At 55.7% G+C, this 18,017-nt stretch overlaps 1 protein-coding gene across 1 annotated transcript in view; it reads left to right on the forward strand.

Moving 5' to 3' along the window:
• The window catches only part of SNX29 (sorting nexin 29), a 502,531-nt gene extending 490,578 nt beyond the window's left edge, over positions 1-11,953 (forward strand). Inside the window, exon 20 of the mRNA XM_021698163.2 lies at positions 11,057-11,953. Coding sequence (XP_021553838.2) covers positions 11,057-11,186 — 130 coding nt within the window. The 3' untranslated portion in view covers positions 11,187-11,953. The remainder of the gene's footprint in view (positions 1-11,056) is intronic.
• The last annotated feature ends 6,064 nt before the right edge of the window (positions 11,954-18,017 follow it).

An 18,017-nucleotide genomic window follows, 5' to 3' on the forward strand; every position in this document is an offset into this window, starting at 1 on the left:
CCTGCATCGGGCTCCCTGCTCTGCGGGAAGCCTGCTTCTCCCTCCCCGTCTGCCTGCCACTCCCCCTCCTTGTGCTTTCTCTCGCTCTCTGTCAAATAAATAAATAAAATTAAAAAATTAAAAAAAAAAAAAGCCCCTCCATGGTTCCTGGCCATGAAATAATTAAAGCTGATGTCTCTGGGGGCTGCAGTAGGCAGTACAGTGTTTCTATGGACTCGAGCCATCCTCCTACGCACACTAGGTCTAATGCAGTTATCCTTTCTCCAGTAGCGTCATTTACCACAGGGACCCCCCAACACACATGCCTTCACTTCTGGTACCCTAGGCTCCTGGCACCTGCTGTACCTTCCCCTCCAGCTCAGCTGCCCCCCACATCCCAGACTAATCTCCAGACAGAACCGGAACCTGTTTTCACCCCCTCTGATTGGTCACTGTGCGCACAGAGGCTCGCTCTCCAGCACCCCTGTACTGTCAGCCCTACCCCTGCTCAGTTCCTGCTGCCCCATCTTGGTTCTGACCTCAGCATCCTTCTCCTGGGGGCCATACCAGCCCTACAGGGCACCCTGGCTGGGGGGCTCCTCTCTGTCCTCGTCACTCCCGGCCCCAGTGGTAAGCTTTAGAGACCGTACATCTGAAGTGGGTTATGCTAATGGGGCCCCCCCGATCCTCAGGGGGGCTCACGTGGCAGTCCACGACCCAGCCCCCCCTTCCAGCCTCAGAGCCCACCTCATATGGTCTTCCCAGACCCTTGATGTCTTTTTCTCTGCAAATATCTCCCTGTCCTCTGCCCCTCATCCTCCCCAGAGCATGAGAAGAACTGGCTCTAGTCAGATGGGCCCTGGCTTGCGTCCTGCTGTCACCTAGGAGACGCGTGACATTGCACTAATCCCTGCACCTCTGCATGCCACACTCGACGTTCTGTTCTAGACCCCGTGTGTGCAACAAGGTGGGTGGGAGGCAGACACAGATACAGGATTGGTGCTCAGGCCCCCCCCCCCGCCCTCCAGTAAGCACCCTGTGACTGTCTCCCATAACCTCTGCACACTGGCGCCAGCGTCACCCGCCGCGGCATCCCAAGAACAGAATGTCACAGCACCTCCGTCATGAGGCCAGCGCGTAAAGATCATATTGAAAATCATTAAATCACGAGACCTTTTGGGGTTAGGAACTGTGGGGATCTGAAGAAGCACCAGAACCATCTGTGGGTCAATCTGTGAGAGCAGAACTTTGTTCTTGGGCCCCAGATCTAACCACGGGGCAGGAAACCGAGGAAGTGCATGGAGGCCGCCTTCCCCTAATGCACAGGGATGGTCTCCCCAGAGGGAAACCTTCGGGGCTGGGGCTGACGACAGGTACAGCCGGGTCCTTTGGATCCCCATCGTAGGGGCCGGAGCCCTGAAGCGTGCCCACAAGCGAGTTCAAAGGCTCTGTAGCCTGGTACACGTGGACCAACAACAAGCTCGCAGCCCTGACGCCACTGGCCGTGGGGGTGGAGCGGGGCCTCCCCCGACCCCACAGATGGGAGGGCAGCTCTTCTTCATGGTTTGCACACCATGGAGGCAGAACACAGTTCTCCCAACTCCTGCACACACAGACCTCCCCAGGGAGCCAGGTCTCAGAGGACAGTGGCCACAGCTTCGGTAGGAAAGAGCTCAGTCCCAGCCGTGCACCGGGGCCGGGCCTGGCCGCCAGCATCACCCATGCGCAGCCCCCCACAAGCCACGGCAGGCGGCTTCCAGCAAATGGAGTATTGACCGCTCTCTACACCCAGTTTACAAGTGAAATGAAAAGTAAATCTCTCCCCATGGCCATTTTTCACTGCTGAGTGGCTGAGACCATTGGATCGATGTCACCCACATGCTGGGGACTGGGATGCCAGGGAGGTGCACCCCAGAGGCTTATTAAAAAGAACAGTCACCCCTGGGGCTCCTGGCAGGTGCTGCTTCCACAGACCCGATTTCTCTGGCGCCCCGATGGTAGCCAGCAGGAGGGACAAGGGCGAGTTTCTGTAAGGGCCGCCGAGCTAATTGTCAGGGAGAGAACCCCCCAGCAGCTCGAGGAGAAGGTCCGTGGGGGACATGTGGGCTGTGTCCTGGGTGAGCAGCCATGCTCAGGAGGCGGCTTCTCCCACCGCCTTCCAGCTGAGGGCCCAGGCCAGGTTCCAGCTGAGAACCAGATGCCCAGTGTCGGGCATGGGGAAGGGACGTTCCCCCACAGCACTCCCGTCTCCAAGACCAGGAGTGCCTAGAGCCCAGGAAGTCTGCATCTCGTGGCCTGGGGGAAGGAGGCCCCTGCATCCATCTGTCCCTCACTTCCTGTCTCCTGGTTCAAAGCCTGAGACCATCCCCATGTGGACGCCGAGATGGCTTTAACAGGACCCGAAGGACAGGACTCTGTTAGAGCGCGGGAACTGTTTTCTCAGAGGAGGTAGTTGCCGTGCAGAAAGGGGACCAAAGACAAGTTCAGCAGCAGGGGAAGGAAGCTACCAGGCACCCAGCATCGTGCCACGCTATGTCACAGGGACCTGCCAGGGAAGATCCTGCACCATCCCTCCTCTTTGTTTTTTCAGCTTGGGCCACTTCTTCAAATAGCCTCCTTACAACACAGTGCACACGCCATACAGTTCGCCCATGGAGAGCGCGCCCGGATCAGTAGCTTTGAGTCCAGAGATACATACAGCCACCACCTCGCTTTAGATTTTCATCACGACAGAAAGGAGCCCCATGTTTCCCCTGCCTCAAGCAACCACACACTTCCCATTTCTCCAGATGACCCTATTCCGGAGCTTCCCATGAACGGAATCACGGAGTATGTGGACCCGTGAGCCTGGTGTGTTTCGGCCAGCAGGGGGCTTGCAGGGCTTACCCGCGCCAGGGCATGGCGGGGGGGGGGGGCTGGCAACGTCTACCCCTCTCTGAGGGCTTCCGGCTGGCCTGGGAGTGAAATCTGTGTATGCCCGAGGAACGAGGCAGAGCGCAGAGTCACAGGTGCTCCGTGACACGGGAGTGATAAGGATGACAAGACCCCCAACTGCCAAGACCTACCTGCTTCTACATAAGGGGGAACCAAAGGCAAGTGTGGAAAAGTGAAGTTATGGGGGGCAGGGGGGCGCAAGGAAGAGGAGAATTATTTTCACAAGATCTGATTGCACAGAATGCTCTTGGCCCCCACTTCCCCTCGAGAAGACTTACTTTACTTCCGACGTAGAAAGGACCGCTTTCCCGTGGAAGTTTTAGATGGTCTGCTTTTAAGGGAAAGGAGAGTCCTCCTTGCGTTTGCTGCTTCTGACCTGCCTTGACCCCCTTGTAGTCTGCGGACCGTGGCGTGGCGCAGGGGTGCGTGCTGCCCCCCACCCCGGGACTCGTCGCAGAGCCTCAGCACGCCCACAGCCGAGTCCCCCTCCTCCACTGTACGGACAGAGCACCTCGTCCACTCTCCTGATGGACATGGGCGGTCTCCATGCTTTTGGGCCATTAGAACTAATGCTGCTTTCAGCATCCAAGTTCCTGTGTGGGACGCATTTTCGTTTCTCCCCGGTGTGTATGTAGAGCTGTCGGGTGTTACGGCAACTGTTTAATCATTGGAGGAGCTGCCTGCCTTTCAAACCCGTGCACCATTCCCACCGGCAGGGTGGTGCGGTTCTGCTCTCTGCACATCGTCCCCAACATTTGCTCTGCCGGACAGTGGCCATCCCAGGGGGTGCGAACAGAGCCTTCACTGTGGCTTCGATGTGCGCTTCCCGATGGCTGATGATGTTGAGCGTCTTTTCACCACTGATTGGTCGTTTGTATATTGTCCTCAGAGAAAGGTCTGTTCAGACGCTTGGCTCATTTAATTCAGTTGTCTTTTTACTATGATCCGTCTTACAGGGGAGGACTGGGAGGCCCCAGCACATCAGTGACCTGTCCAGGTACCCCGGCTGGTAAATGATAGAATCTAAGATTTCTGTCCCCAGAACCCCTGCTCTTTCTACCGAGATAAGGGGACAAGGTCACAGTCTCCTACTTCATGCTGAAGTAGACCTAAAAAGACTGCCTTTCTCAGCCAGGCTTAGTGAGATGGAGGTATAAGTTGTATGTGGTAAAACTTGCCCTTTCTCTTACATGGTTCTAGGAGTTTTGACAAAAGCATGGAATCCAAGAACTACCACCATCATCAAGATACAGAATAGCAGCCCCTTCACCCCCCAGCATCCCCTAGAGCATGCTGTAGTCAACCCCTGGCACCCTGGGATCTGGCCCTATAGTTTTGCCTTTTCCAAAATGTCCTATGAATGAAATCAGGGTATAGCTTTTGAGCCTGGCTGCCCTTTTTTTTGGGGGGGGGGTTAATTTAAGGACACCTGGGTGGCTCAGTCAGTTAAGCGTCTGCAGACCTTCAGCTCAGGTCATGATCCCAGGGTCCTGGGATCGAGCCCCACATCGGGCTGCCTGCTCAGCGGGGAGCCTGCTTCTCCCTCTGCTTCTGCCCACCACTCCCCCTGCTTGTGCGCACTCTGTCTCTGACAAAACCTTTAAAAAAAACATTTGAGAGAGTGCGAGCGAGCAGGAGTTGGGGGTCAGGGAGGGCAGAGGGAGAAGCAGACTCCCCACTGAGCAGGGAGCCCGATGCCGGGCTCCATCCCAGGACTCGTGCCGTAGGCAGCCGCTCAGCCCACGGGCCACCCAGGTGCCCTAGCCCGGCTCCTTTCACGTAGTATAATGCCTTTCAGATTTATCTGACATGCCAAGAACATGCATTTTGAAGAAGACCACCTTCACGTAGTATGTGGGGGTGGCCAACGAACCTCTGGTAACACGGGGAAACTTTTAAAGAATGTTTTAAGATGCCTTGAATCCATTTTTATGGGTATTTTCTCATCAGCCAAAGTAACCTATAAATAGAGGTAAAGAAAAATCTTGAGTTTTATAGGGGAGCTATGCGGATAGGAGGAAATGGGGAAGGTATAAATGGTGATGAAGATGGAATCTGGGAAACATGACAGCTCTGGGCATGGTGACTCTGGGCCTCAGTGACCATTCCTGCCTATGATAACGATGCTGGGACTCCCAGAATCCTACCCCAAAGGTGGCCTCGCCCTTCCCCACTGAGCCTGGGTCCGAGAGGAGCTGCACGATCCCCGAGACTAGAGCCTGAGTCCTGGCTGGGGGCTGCAGCCTGTGTCGGAGCAAAGAAAATCTCATCCTCAGCACGTTCCTCTTCAGGGCTATTCATGTTGATGAGAGCACCGAGAGGGAAGTTGGATCATGTTCACGTGTTCTGTCCTTAGTAGAGGTTATCAGTTGGTGTACGTTATTCATCAGTGGAGTAGATCCAGTACAGCCTAGTGACGGGGACAGCACTGCCCCAGCCCAGAAGAGGCGGTTTCATTGCCAAGTCTTCACTCATCCACGGGTCTATCCCTGCAGAAAGCAGGTTAGTACAACTCCAGGACCGCATGGATCTAGATCACCTTGTAGCCTTCCTTTGCTGCATACATCCACGTGCCACCCTGCGTCCGTGGGCAGCTTGGGGCCTGCAGCCCGTCCTCTTCCTGGAGCCTCTCATTGTTCTTCCTGCCCGAAAGCCCCTCCCTTTCTCCTGTCTCCCATGGGGCCTCACTCCTGCCCCAGGGCTTGCCTCAGGCCCTGCCCCCGGGCCCCTCCCCAGCTCCCCTCCCCCCAGGCATGGTGGACGGCTTTTCTTTGGTCACTTACTACACCCCCACTGCCCCAGTCTGAGCAACCTCAGGGTCGAAACCAAGTCTTGTCTTCACTGCTCTGGAAGCCCACAAGGGTCTGGCCCCAGCTGTGAGAGACCATGATGATCTCTCAGAGGCTTGGTCTTCCCTCTACAGTGGCCGCAGTCTTTAGCCCTGGTTCCCTGACCTCTGAAGGCTGGGCCGGCAGTTCAAGTAGCATGTGCACGTCCCTGCCCCCTACCTGTCCTCGGGGCGCCTGCCGGCACACGAGACCGCCCTCCGCTGGGTCGAGACTAGGCAGCTTACAGTCTACCACCCAACACACAGGTCTTTTCCAAAAACAGAAGGAGGGTCACTGCAGAGGAGGGTCCCTCCCCCCTCCCCCAGGTTGGACAGAGGAAGGGAGTGGAGGATGGCAGGGGTTGAAGTTACTATAGTTTGGTCTTTTGCAAAATCTTTGTAAAAGCCTCTACCCGGTTCCTTGCTGCCAAAGTGCCGAAGCTTTTGCTTGCCGGACTTCACTCGTGCTCTTGCACTCTTAGCTCCATTGTCTGGGGCCCTGAGCACGCCACATCCACCTCGAAGGGCAGCAGACTCAATCAATAGGTGTTGAATGGTTCACGCATGGTAGGAAAGACCCGTAGCATCCCCATTTCACAGATCAGAAAACTGAGTCAGGGGAAGGTAACATACCTTCCTCTAGGGTTCTCTAGTGTCTAACAGAATGAACCCTGGTTTTCGGACTCCAAAAATGAAGTCCTGTCCAGTGCTTCACATGGTTTATGGTGGAAATCCCTGCTTAGGGTGGAGGTGGGGCCTTTCTCGTCTGGGGAAGGGGGCAGATCGGCCCTGACCTCAGGACGGAGGCGGGAGGATCAAGAAGGTAGGTCCACCTTGCTCTTCAGTCCCCCTCCCGCGAGCCCCCGGGCCCCCACTTTATCAGACAACACATCCATGCCGGAGCAGTGACGGCTGGCTTCTCGGGGGCCCGCCCTCTCGCCGGGGCCAGGGAGCAAACGGTCGCCGGCTCACCAGGACGGAGAGAACTGCCTTCTGAGGACACAGAGCTGGGACCGCAACAGAGGCAGTGGCTACAGTAGGGGCTCGAGGGAGCCTCAGTTAAAGAAAATCTCCCTGATGTCAGGCTGGCCTTGCGAACACCTGTTCCCGCCTCCCTGGAACGGCCTGTGCCCAGCCCCGGGGCGCCAGTGACCTCTGCCCGCTCAGAGCAGGCTCAGCCGCTGCTCCCAGCTCGCCACCCGCTCTGGCCTCCCAGTGACACGTACCCACAGGCTCACGCCTTCTGCTACGATTCACTTGCCAGTATTAGACACACAAAAAACCATACGGTGTGAGAACATGACATCTACCCGCTACCTTCTGGGCGGGTATTACGTTCTCGGTGACGACAGGGACAGTGTTGTACGGCAGGGCTCTAGAAAGGATTTCAGAGTAACTGAAGCTTTGTGCTGCTGATTCGTAACTCCCCACTCTGATGACCAGAGTTCCACTCTTGATTCTAGGAGTTGGACTATTTTAGACACCGCATGCAGGTGGAATCCCACAGACTTACAGCTTCTGCGGACTGAGCTCACTTAGCATAATCTCCTCCAGGTTCATCCATGGGGTTGCTTAGCTCAGAATTTCCTGGAAGGCTGAATAAGATTCCATTATATGTACACACCACATTGTCTGTATCCATCCGTCTGTCCCCGGACTCTTAGCTGGTTTCCATGGCCTCGCTGTTGTGAATAATGCTGCAGTGAACATGGGGGTGCAAATAGCTTTTCAGGATCCTGATTTCCATTCTTTGGGGGGAATGCCCAGAGCTGGGATTGCTGGATCATACAGTAGTTCTCTTTGTCATCGTTTGCGGAAGCTCCACGTGGTTTCCCTTAGCAGCTGTACCATCTTGCATCCCCACCAACAGTGTACAAGGCTTCCAAGCTCCAACTTCCTTCCCAAAACGTGGTGGCTTTATGAGAATCACCATCCTGACAGGTGTGAGGTGAGAGCTCCCTGTGGTTTGGATGTGCATTTCCCCAATTAAAGAGCCATCTAAGGACTGGAGTAGGCATTTCTCCAGAGACACGCAAATGGCCAATGAGTACAGGAAACTGTTGGATAGTTCTTGACCTAAAAAACCCATAGAGTTCCTTGGGGTGGGGCCTTACACAGGCCCTGGGCTGGCAGCTCTTTGTCCGGCTGCCTTTAACCTCCACCCAGTCATTACTATGGCTCCCTGCTCCCCCTGACCCTCTCCCTATGCTACCAGCTCAACTCCAGGGGCCTCCGTGCTGCCCCCACTGCTCTGGGTTTATGGGAGTTACTGCAAGAGCTTCTGCCCATCTCCCCCAGCACGGCGGCCAGGCTCGCTGTCGCTGCTTGCTGGGGCCTTGAGGATGGAGCTCTCCCTCCCCCCGTACCAGCTACTTTCATGGTCAGGCCCCCAGCCCCAGCAGTGACACTCGAGTCCCCAGGCATCAGCTCAGTGACATCGCGGTCCACCTGTGTGGCCAATCCTGCCTTCCGGGAAGGTGAAGCAGCCGGCGAGGTCGGCCAGCACAGGGCCCTTGCCACGGTGAACCACACAACTCTGTCCTGCTCATCCTTCTCCGCTCTTCCTCCTCCAGGAAGCCCTGTAACCACCGTGATGAGCACGTCTCGTGCCCTGCTCGGAACACCCTGTGTTTACCCCAACAGGGCAACTACCAAGCTCCTCTCTAACAGTCTGTCCCGGGGTCTGTGCTGCCCATCCCCAGTGAGGCTGTGGGCCCCCATCTGCCCAGCACGGTATCAGACAACAGAGCTTACGTAGTCTGAGGGGCTGACTCTCCCTTGAACTCTCAAAACAGCCCCATCTTCCTTCTGTCTTGGAAGCCAGGGCTCAAGGAGAACCAGGCACTTGCCTGAAGAAAGGCAGCCCGCGTGTGGCCTTACGTGGGGTTCAGGCCCCTTTCCTCCCCGCAGCATGCTGAGGGCCGCGCCCTCGGCCTTTCCCTGCGCCCGACGAGCAAGGCGCCCAGCCCCTGGGTGGCAGGACTGGGCTCTGGCTCAGGGCGAGGCCACCTCCACCTCCATAGGTGCTACCTGTGGAAAAACAAACTGTCCCGACTGGTTTGTAACTCTCCCTCCCGGGGCCTGACAGGCTCTGGTGGGACTCACGCCCACCTGGCATGTCATGCCCAGCGAGGGCGACAGCCTCCGAGTTGGGGTCACTCTGGATCCTGACTAGTGAAGGGAGGGGGTGGTTTCCAGTGACATTTATATCCAAGGCCTCCTGCACAGTGTGAGGGGTGAGGCCTTCCAGCATTTTCTGCCCATCCTGTAAGGGGCCTTCAGGGTAAAGAGGCTTTTGGTACCTTGGGTAGTTTCGAGAGAAGAAACAGTAGCCTACGGCCAGGTGTCCTTCTGAAGGAGGACCATGCGGCTAAGCCCCTGGATGGACGGTGGGAACGAGGAGCAGCTCCCACTTGCTCTCGGCTGGACGGTACTGCTCGCTCCTCCGGGAACAGGACGCGAAGCACAGCCAGACTTCGGGGGGAGGAGATTGTCACTAGAGGAGTTTCTCATTTTGTTAGTGAGATGCTGTCTTGAACTCACCACAAGGGGCATCTCGCTGAGCACGATGGCCGTGTCCCTGCAAAGGCGGAAAGATCCGACCCCTGTCAGCAGAACCACTGCTGAGATGCGGGAAGGAAGTGGGCTGTCCCACGGAACCCACGGGGACCCCGGGAGGCAGGGGCAATTTCTTTTTTAATGTGGCTCATTCCCTAACTTGTCTGGAGGGGCTTGGACGATTCTGGATCTGCCACTTACTCCCTGGGTGGCCGGGGTACTGCTGAGCCTCAGTGCTCATCGACAGAGGGGCTGTCTTTGCTGGCACAGTCTGGGGGCCACACGTTTGGAAGGTCAGTGGCGCAGGGACACTCGAGACGCGAGAATGAGGTTCACCTCAGCTTGGTGTTTTAGACACGTTTTGTCCCAGTGAGATATTGTTTGTAGGAGTTATCATTTCTTACTCGTATTTTCTGCCAGCTCTAGAGCCCATTGTTGTTCAAATACCAAATCTTGTTGATTCCACTGTTCCAATCTCTGTGCCGCACAGAATAACGCTAAGAATGTCCATGCCCCAGTCCCTGGACCCTCTGTGTCCCCTGACCTGGCGCAGGGGGTGTGGCCGGTGTGGTTCAGGATCTCGAAAAAGGCAGATGGCCCAGGTGGGCCCCGTGTGATCACGAAGGTCCTGGTATGAGGGAGAGGAATGCAGGTGGCCAGAAACGGGGAAAAGCAGGGAAACATTCTCCCCTGGAGCCTCCAGAAGGAACCAGGTCTGCCAACATTCTGACTTTAGCTCCATAAGACCCATTTTGGACTTAAAGTCCCCCACAACTGCAAGACGGTATGTTTGGCATTCAAGCCACTAAGTGTGGGGTCATTTGTTACAAGAACTGTAGGAAATAAGGCAGAGTTCAGCAACTCTGCGTTCACAGCCCAGACCCCTCCAGGCCCTTCTCCCCAGGGCAGGCAGGGGTCACTTTAGATGGCAGCTGGACCATGGACGACTACCGCCCCCCCCCCCCCCCCCCCAGGACCACCTGACAGGCCTCCCTCCTGTCCTCCTGCACCGAGGGCCTCCTGACCTGACCCACCAGCGCTCTCGGGCATCTTCTGCCCAGGGACGCTCTGGCTGCCTTCATCACGTGTCCCACCGGTAACGTCATCTCCCCGGTGGCTGGCAAGTCTCCACCAGGCCTGGGAGAAGCGGTTTTGCTCGTGGCTGCCATCTGCAGGGGCTCCAACAGGGCTCGGCCCACACGGGTGCTCAAGAATGGCATGGAAGGAAGGGACAAACCTCCTTCTCCCACAGGTTTTCCCGAACGCCTGGCAGGGGCCCACACCCTATTTTATCTCGGGTTTTCCTCGTCCGTCCTCCCTGGGCGCTCAGTGCCCCCTCCAGCGCGGCCCGTAGCGCTCCCACTGTCCCGGGGCGCAGGCCATTTAAAACCCAGGTGGGTCATCCCCTCCGTTGGACTGCGGAGTGGTTGTGCTATTTTTGGCTCTTTTGCATGGGAACGTCCTTCTAATTAGACGGTGGCCTACATTCTGGTTATTCTTTTAGGATGAATTCCACAAGAAGGCCCCCCCCTTTTTGCTACACCTCTTTTGGCCTTAAATGCAATGTTCTCCAAAGCGTTTTCTTTGATCCTCCAGCAAGGGCACGGATCAGTGACAGTGGGGAAGAAAGCCCTGGCCCCCCTTGCGCTCACCTGTCAGAGCTGGGGAGCATCTGTCCCCTCTGAGGCCACTCCTGCCCTTCTCACACCCTGCTGGACGCCCTGACTTAATCGGATTCTTCCCTGCTCTATCCTACAGTGACATCACCCCTCCTGGAGAACCGCTGACCAAGAACACCCGGCCCAAAGTGGCTTCCCGCTTCCCCAAGCTGTCCCGAGGTCACCCCAGAGAGACCCGCAACGTGGAGCCCCAGAGCGGCGACCTCTGACCTCCGCCGAATCCCAGACTTGGGCCCTATGTGCTGCACCAGCTGCCTCCACCCAGCCACTACGCATCTGACCTGGCCCCAGCAGCCGGCCCCTTCCACCCTGGAGTGAGCCCCCCGTCACCTGGTGAAGCCCCGAGAGCACACCTTCCTCCCCAGTCCCATGACACTGATTAAACTGGGCAGTCTCAGAGGGCAAGGCGGCTGCTCGCCGGACACACGGGCGCCCTCCCAGGGCCTGCCCATTCCTCTTCCTCCAGCCCAGGGGCCGGCAGGAGGGTGGGCACCAGGGGGAGCACAGAGCCCCGTGGTAGAGATGCACAACTCTGAGGTGGGTCAGAGACCACCTCTTGACTCTTTTCCACATGGGAATTAGAATGACTGTTACCCTGGGTTTTGCTTTTTTTTTTTCTTTTTTCATAACTGCCTGCTGTAACCTATGGCCACGTGGGGTTGGGGGGGGGGAGGTCACGTTCCTTCCCCTTTTACTCTCTACCAGGGGCCCTAAAACCCCCTGGTTGTAGAATCCGTGGCCAGTGGTAGCTCACGTGGCCTCCTCGAGGAAGACATGCTAGTGGCCTCCTTGTGAAGGAGCTACTAAGGACCCTGAACTGGGGTGCATAGAGCACTTCCCCCAACCTTCTGAGGTTGGCTTCTGGAAGTACTAGCCCCTTTAGGAAACCAGAGGCCGCCTGGGCCCACATGCACCTTGTGAGGCTTGGCGGGCCCTGGGCTGTCTAGAATTCCAGGGCCTTGACCTTACAAGCCAAGAGGCCTCAAGGTCGTGAGAGAGACTCTGTTCTGGGAACTACGATGGAGGAGACCACAGGCCCTCGGGCTTGCAGACTGCACTCCGGAGCCCTGCAGAACTCCGAACTTGGGGCTGCCTGGGAACTCGGACAGTGTGTACTCGCACCAGATCATGGTCATTCCCTAAAGACACGTTCATGCTGTACCCTCTGCCCCCCCCCCGCCCCAATCTCTGAGCAGGCCCCATTGGCAGGCAGGAACCGGGTGAAGATGAGCTGCCCCAGGCCTGCCTCCCCAGGGCGGGTTCCTGCTCCCCGTCAGTCTGGGAAGCAGGGTTGGCAGCAGATACAGAGTGGAGCCTCCCGCAGCCTGTTTGGGCACCGGGCCTAAGACATGTCTGAGTGTGAGTCTGACCTCACCTCCAAAATCCCCACCAGGAACCTCCTTTGACATTCTGCAGAGGTTAAGAAAAAAAAAAAAAAAGTGCCCAGAACTACGACGGACAGATGCTAAGCCTTGAGAAACAATTACACACTCTGCCTGTATTTACAAAAGAAGAAACTCTATTTTTTAAAGCTTAATTATTCATGGAAAACTTGCCCTGCTTTCCTGAAACGCAGATGGAAAAGCTTGTTCCTGGGACCATACACAGCCCGTCCAGGCTGCTTACTACATGCACCCCCTTTTCGTGATGGAGCAGAAACCCTAGAACCATTGTCAGCATACGGACCACCTCCCCTCATTTCAGCTCAGATCTGCATGTGACATACACATGACAGCCACTCCTCAAAGCCTTAACTCTGGAGTCACAGAATGTTATGCAGTGGTTACCTCCATCGCTGCTCCAGATCCCCGCCCTGCTCCCCGGCGTGCTGGGATGCAGAGAAGCAGTGAGCCTCCAGTTCCTAGAGAAAGAACCACAGACCCAGGCCCAGCCAGGTGCGGACTGAGACCCGATGCACAAAATGCCACCCTCTCCCCATGTCCATGTCGTCTGCTGCCCTTTGGTTGAATCCAAATCAGAGGGCTGGCTGGCCCTTGCCCTGTATGACACCCACTCGGCCCCGTGACCCATCAGAGATAAACACAGTGCAGCGGAAAGAACCAGTAGAAGTTGCTCCTATCTCCTAGATCTAGTAAGATCCTTTGACGCCTCCAAAGTTGGCACCCGAGGAAGGCGGCGGGGCCCACCCGGGAGAGGGCATTCTCTCCCATGATGGTCACCTTTAGCACCGCTACCCAGGTACACCCAAGGGCTCTGGTTACAAAGGGATCACCTCGTTGAGTCATTGAGACAGGAACAGAGAGGGAGGGCTAGGGGCGGGGGTCTGTGGACAGGAGGACAATTTTATTACGTGCTGGGCTCTGCTCCACAGCTGGGTACCTCCCGAGTTCTTGGCTGACCACTCCAAGTTGTCAGCATTGGCGGGGTGTGGGTTGTGCCTTTAAAAACGACAGGCAATCAAAGCTGTTGACAGTCGTCGGACTGATAGCTGCAGCTCATGCCAAGAGCCAGCCGGCACGGGAGCCTAATAACGCATCGCGTGTGTGGGCCCCGAGTCAGGAAGCGGGAATGGAGAGCTGCCAGCAAGCCCTGTTGATCAGAAACCACCCTGCTTGCTTCCCCGCACCCCGAACCAGGGTCTCTGTGGCCGGGCTGCACCAAGTGTTCTCTTGCCCTCTCGGCTCCACATGGGAAAGTTCACCCACCTGAGGTGCAGGCTTCTAGGCCTCGACCCCCCGCCCCACCACCACCACATGCTCACCTTCACTGGGGGAACCGGCCTGCCCCCCCACTTGGAGGCCAGGCCTTGTCCCCGCAGACACCCGCCCCACCAGTCTCCTCCAGAAGCCTTCATGCCTCAGCCTGGTGCCTTTGGATGCACCAGAGCTCGTTCCCAGGGAGGCACCTCACTCCCGAGGGGCCATCTTGCCTGGTGCAGAACTGAGGGCAAAGGACAGGCTCCATTTTCAGCCTAGAGCGACCCTGCCAGGGCCCCACCTGCCCAGGAACATCAGACCGGCGCAGAGGCATCCCAGAAGGGGCACACCACCTGCCCGATGTCAACCCCAAAGGCAATAATTGTCTTGACCTTTCTCTCCTCTGTGGTTGGCGCGGGACCGTGCCCCACACGCTGGGCTCTGTCCCCAGCCCGGGCCGCGGCAGAGGGTGTTTCCGGCAGGCAGGCATCTGCTCAGGAGCAAGGTCTTGTACAACCATCATTTTTCTAAATATTTTGCATTGTTTCATTAAAGCTAACATTCAATATTTGCTGTTGGGTTTGGCTTCTGTGCTCATTTCGCACCATTGTAGCACTGTATATTTTATCTAACGTTTCTGTGCCAAAAAGTTCAGTTTCCTGTTTCTGTAACACGTGGTTTTGATTAGGTTTCTAAAATAAAACCAGCTACTGGATCGGGGCGGGGGGGGGGGGGGGGGACATGGGCGTGCTCACAACCGACTGGCTCTGGGCTCAGCCTGCTGCTGCCCAGATGCACCTGCTCAGCTCGACCCCGCGTGTCTCACCTTCCCCTCAGCCACGAACCACTGTGGTGTACAGACCTGCGGTTGACAGCTCTCCGTGAGGGCAAGGAGCCTCTCCTGTGTGTCTAAATCCTCACAACCACAGTGAATGGGCTTTACTTAACCTACCCAATCCATTTCTTTACAGGAAAATACAAAATCTGATTTCTCTAAAGGACGGTTGAGCTTACAGCATGGAGGAGCACCCCACCACAGAACATGCTGAATGCACTACTGTTCTGAGGTCCAGGGGTTCAGTTCTTAGGGCACATGCATGCCTCTCCATCATGACTGGAAAACCACTAGCTGACACGCCCAGGTAGCACCCTTCTCCTCGGAGCCTGATCGGGTCCCCTTCCTGCTTTCCTGACCTGCACACGGAGAGCCCACTCGTTCACCTTGAAAGACTCTTTCTACCCTCAGTAGAAACTATGTAGGGAAGGCCCTTGCAAAAATTGGGACTGAGGCCACAGAAGGATACAGAACAGCAGACCGCACACTTGCACCAAGTTGCTGAAAGGAGCCTGGAGAACACGCATTTCCCGGAGTGAGGGGCTGGTGGAGCTCACTAGGATGTTTTCTTATCTAGCATCCAGCCTGGAAAGAACGCCTTTGCCTCCGCAGCCTTAGCTTCACCATTGCCGGCATCATCATTTGGTAAAACTCTTTGCTAACCTTAGCAGATATGGACTTCCTGGAAGAGGGAGACCGGTGAATGCAGGAGCCCTCTGGTGTCCCAGCAGGGAGGCCATCCTCCCTGGAAGAGTCCCCTTTGGCTGACCGGGTCCCTGTGAGCCCTCTGCCAGGGGGGAGGGGGACATGGCAACACATGGAGAGTCTAGTCCACCGTCTGGACGTACGTGGGGCCTAGCAGTCCACAGACTCGCTCCGAAACGTGTAGTATTATGTTAACTGCCCTCTTATGTTAAGGTTTACACAATAGAATTTTTAAACAAATGTGTTTAATTTTCTAAAATCTCTTGTATTAAAATTTTCTTTTGGAATAAGCTGTGGTAATCTTGTTACAATCTGGTTGAGCTACACCTCTTTACAGTGACAATAAAAATGGTCACGTTTTATAAATTAGATAGTCCACTGATGGTCTGTTTCTGTGCATTCTTTTTTAGCGATTAGGGATGAGTGCAACTTTCAATACACACATGGTAAAAATTTCCCGAAAGCTCATCCACCATTTCATGGGAGATCCTAGAAAACAGCATTGGCTTAGACCAACCTCAGTTTGATTGGAGCTGAAAGGAGCAGAAATCCCACTGTGAGCTGTGAGCCCTGTAGAACTTGGAGATGCACATTCAAAGTACCATACAGAAAAAAACCCTTGTTACAGGTTCCTACTCATCCAGTTACTGGGCACCTACTGTATACCAGGCATCTTGCCTGGAGTGGGCATAGGGCACCCCGGCCGTCTTGCACTTAAGTTCCAGGTGAGGCGGGTGGACAACAGATTTGTGAAGTCAGCCACCGCCATAATTACGGCCTGCGTTAGGTGCCACGAAGGAATAAGCCGGGCTTGGGGAGCCTAGAATGGGGCCAGGACCTGGTTTGAACCACAGAGGCCAGGGTGTCTCCCCTGTGGCCATGCCGACACTGGGCAGTGGGTACGTGGCGCTGGGGGCGGGGGGCACTCGTAGGATGTTTACAGTGTCCCTGGCCTCGACCCATGGGATGCCTGGAGCACCGTGCAGCTGTGACCACCAGAAAGGCCTCCAGACTTGGCCACGTACCTCCTGAGTGACAGTCCCTGGTTGAGAACCATGGGGTGAGGCCAAGGGGTGCTTTCAGCAGAAGTGGCATTTAAGCTTTAGCTGGAGGATGAGAAGGAAATGCCACACTGTCCTTCCCCACCCCTCCCAAGTGACATTGCCTTGAAAACCCACACCACAGCCAGGGACTTTGCCTGTGTGACCTACTTAAGGGAACGGAGGAGAAAAGGAATCTTGGGTCAAGGAGAGCCCAGGTGTGAGGTCATTCTGTGAAACTCCTACCATCGGCTCTGGGGGGCATCTGACCAGGGCTCCAAGGAGGGTGCCCTCCAGACTGATGACATGGGAGGAGGACAAATGCTGGTCGTTAAGGACGTGTGTGTGGACAGCCCTCGACCCACACGCTGTGGCCTCCAGCGTTCTCAACCCTATGCTCCTACCCTCCACCCCTCACTCCCACCCCGTGAAGCATGCACCTTCCTGTGTATTTGAACAGATAAGAAAACTAAGCTTGGGCTGCGTGTTGGTCCCGGCTCCCCCAGCCCAAGGTGGAGGAGAAACTGGGGGGACTGTCCACATCAAGCCCACAGCCGGGATTGTCTTGGCCATGCTCCAGAATGTCCCAGCCGCCCATGCCTCACGTCCATGTGTGTACTGAACACACCCTGACACGTGCAACCTCTCCTCAGGGAGGGCTCAGCTTCTTGGCCGCCTCCAAGCACAGCTCACCCCCCCAACAGTATTCCCTCGAGCTGTCCCAAGTGGAGGCTCATTCTGTTTCCCTATTTCAAACCACTTTGTCTCCTCAAAAGCATCAATCCCTGTGGCCCTCAGGCCTGCTACCGGTAACAGCCTCTACATGGAAGCTGGCCACCTCTCTGACCTCCGTGTGGCTTCTCCTCACTCCCTGGGCATTTACATCCCAGCTGATGCCCCGCATCTCACTCCTCAGCTTCTCCTTCCCTGAAGGCTTTTCCTCTTGGCCACTTGCTCCTCTTCCAGACCCATGCAGCAGCCCTGACCCGGCCACCTCTGGAGTCTTGACTTTAGGTTCTCTACTCTGATGTCCTGCCGGTGCGTTACTCCCATGTCCCCACCACAATTCTTCAAATACTTTAAGACCTGCAACCTGTCATTTTTTTTTAAAGATTTTATTTATTTATTTGAGAGAGAGAATGAGAGAGAGCACATGAGAGGGGGGAGGGTCAGAGGGAGAAGCAGACTCCCCACTGAGCAGGGAGCCCGATGCGGGACTCAATCCCGGGACTCCAGGATCATGACCTGAGCCGAAGGCAGTCGCTTAACCAACTGAGCCACCCAGGCACCCGCAACCTGTCATTTTTTAAAACCCCGTCCTCCTCACTTTCTTGCCAAGCCCCCTCCTTCCCAGCATTGGTTTCATAGGCACAGCAATCATTCCTCCCTTCCAGATTTCCATTCTCTTGCCCATCTTTCTACTTGCTTGGCAAAAACACACCCCTAGTCAAGCCCAACCAACAAGCCAGTATTACTATAACTTTGCTTTGTGACTCCACATTTTGTTTTCCATTAATCTGAGGCTAATGCATTTCAAAGAATTATTAGTTTATGTTTGGGGGCACACAATGCATAAAGATATAATTTTGTAACATCAGCAACTGAAAGGGGTAGGGACAGAGCTGTAGCATTTTGTAGGTTACTGAAGGGGAGCTGGATAAAAACACATTCAAGTGCTCTAAGTTTAGGATGTTCAGTGTAACCCCCACAGTAACAACAAAGAAGATCACTATATACACAAAAAGAAATGACAAAGGAATTACAACATTTCACTACAAAAAAAAAAAAAAAATGAATACAAAA

The sequence above is a fragment of the Neomonachus schauinslandi genome, chromosome 5 (assembly GCF_002201575.2).
Source record: "Neomonachus schauinslandi chromosome 5, ASM220157v2, whole genome shotgun sequence".
In the NCBI taxonomy this organism is placed as follows: domain Eukaryota; kingdom Metazoa; phylum Chordata; class Mammalia; order Carnivora; family Phocidae; genus Neomonachus; species Neomonachus schauinslandi.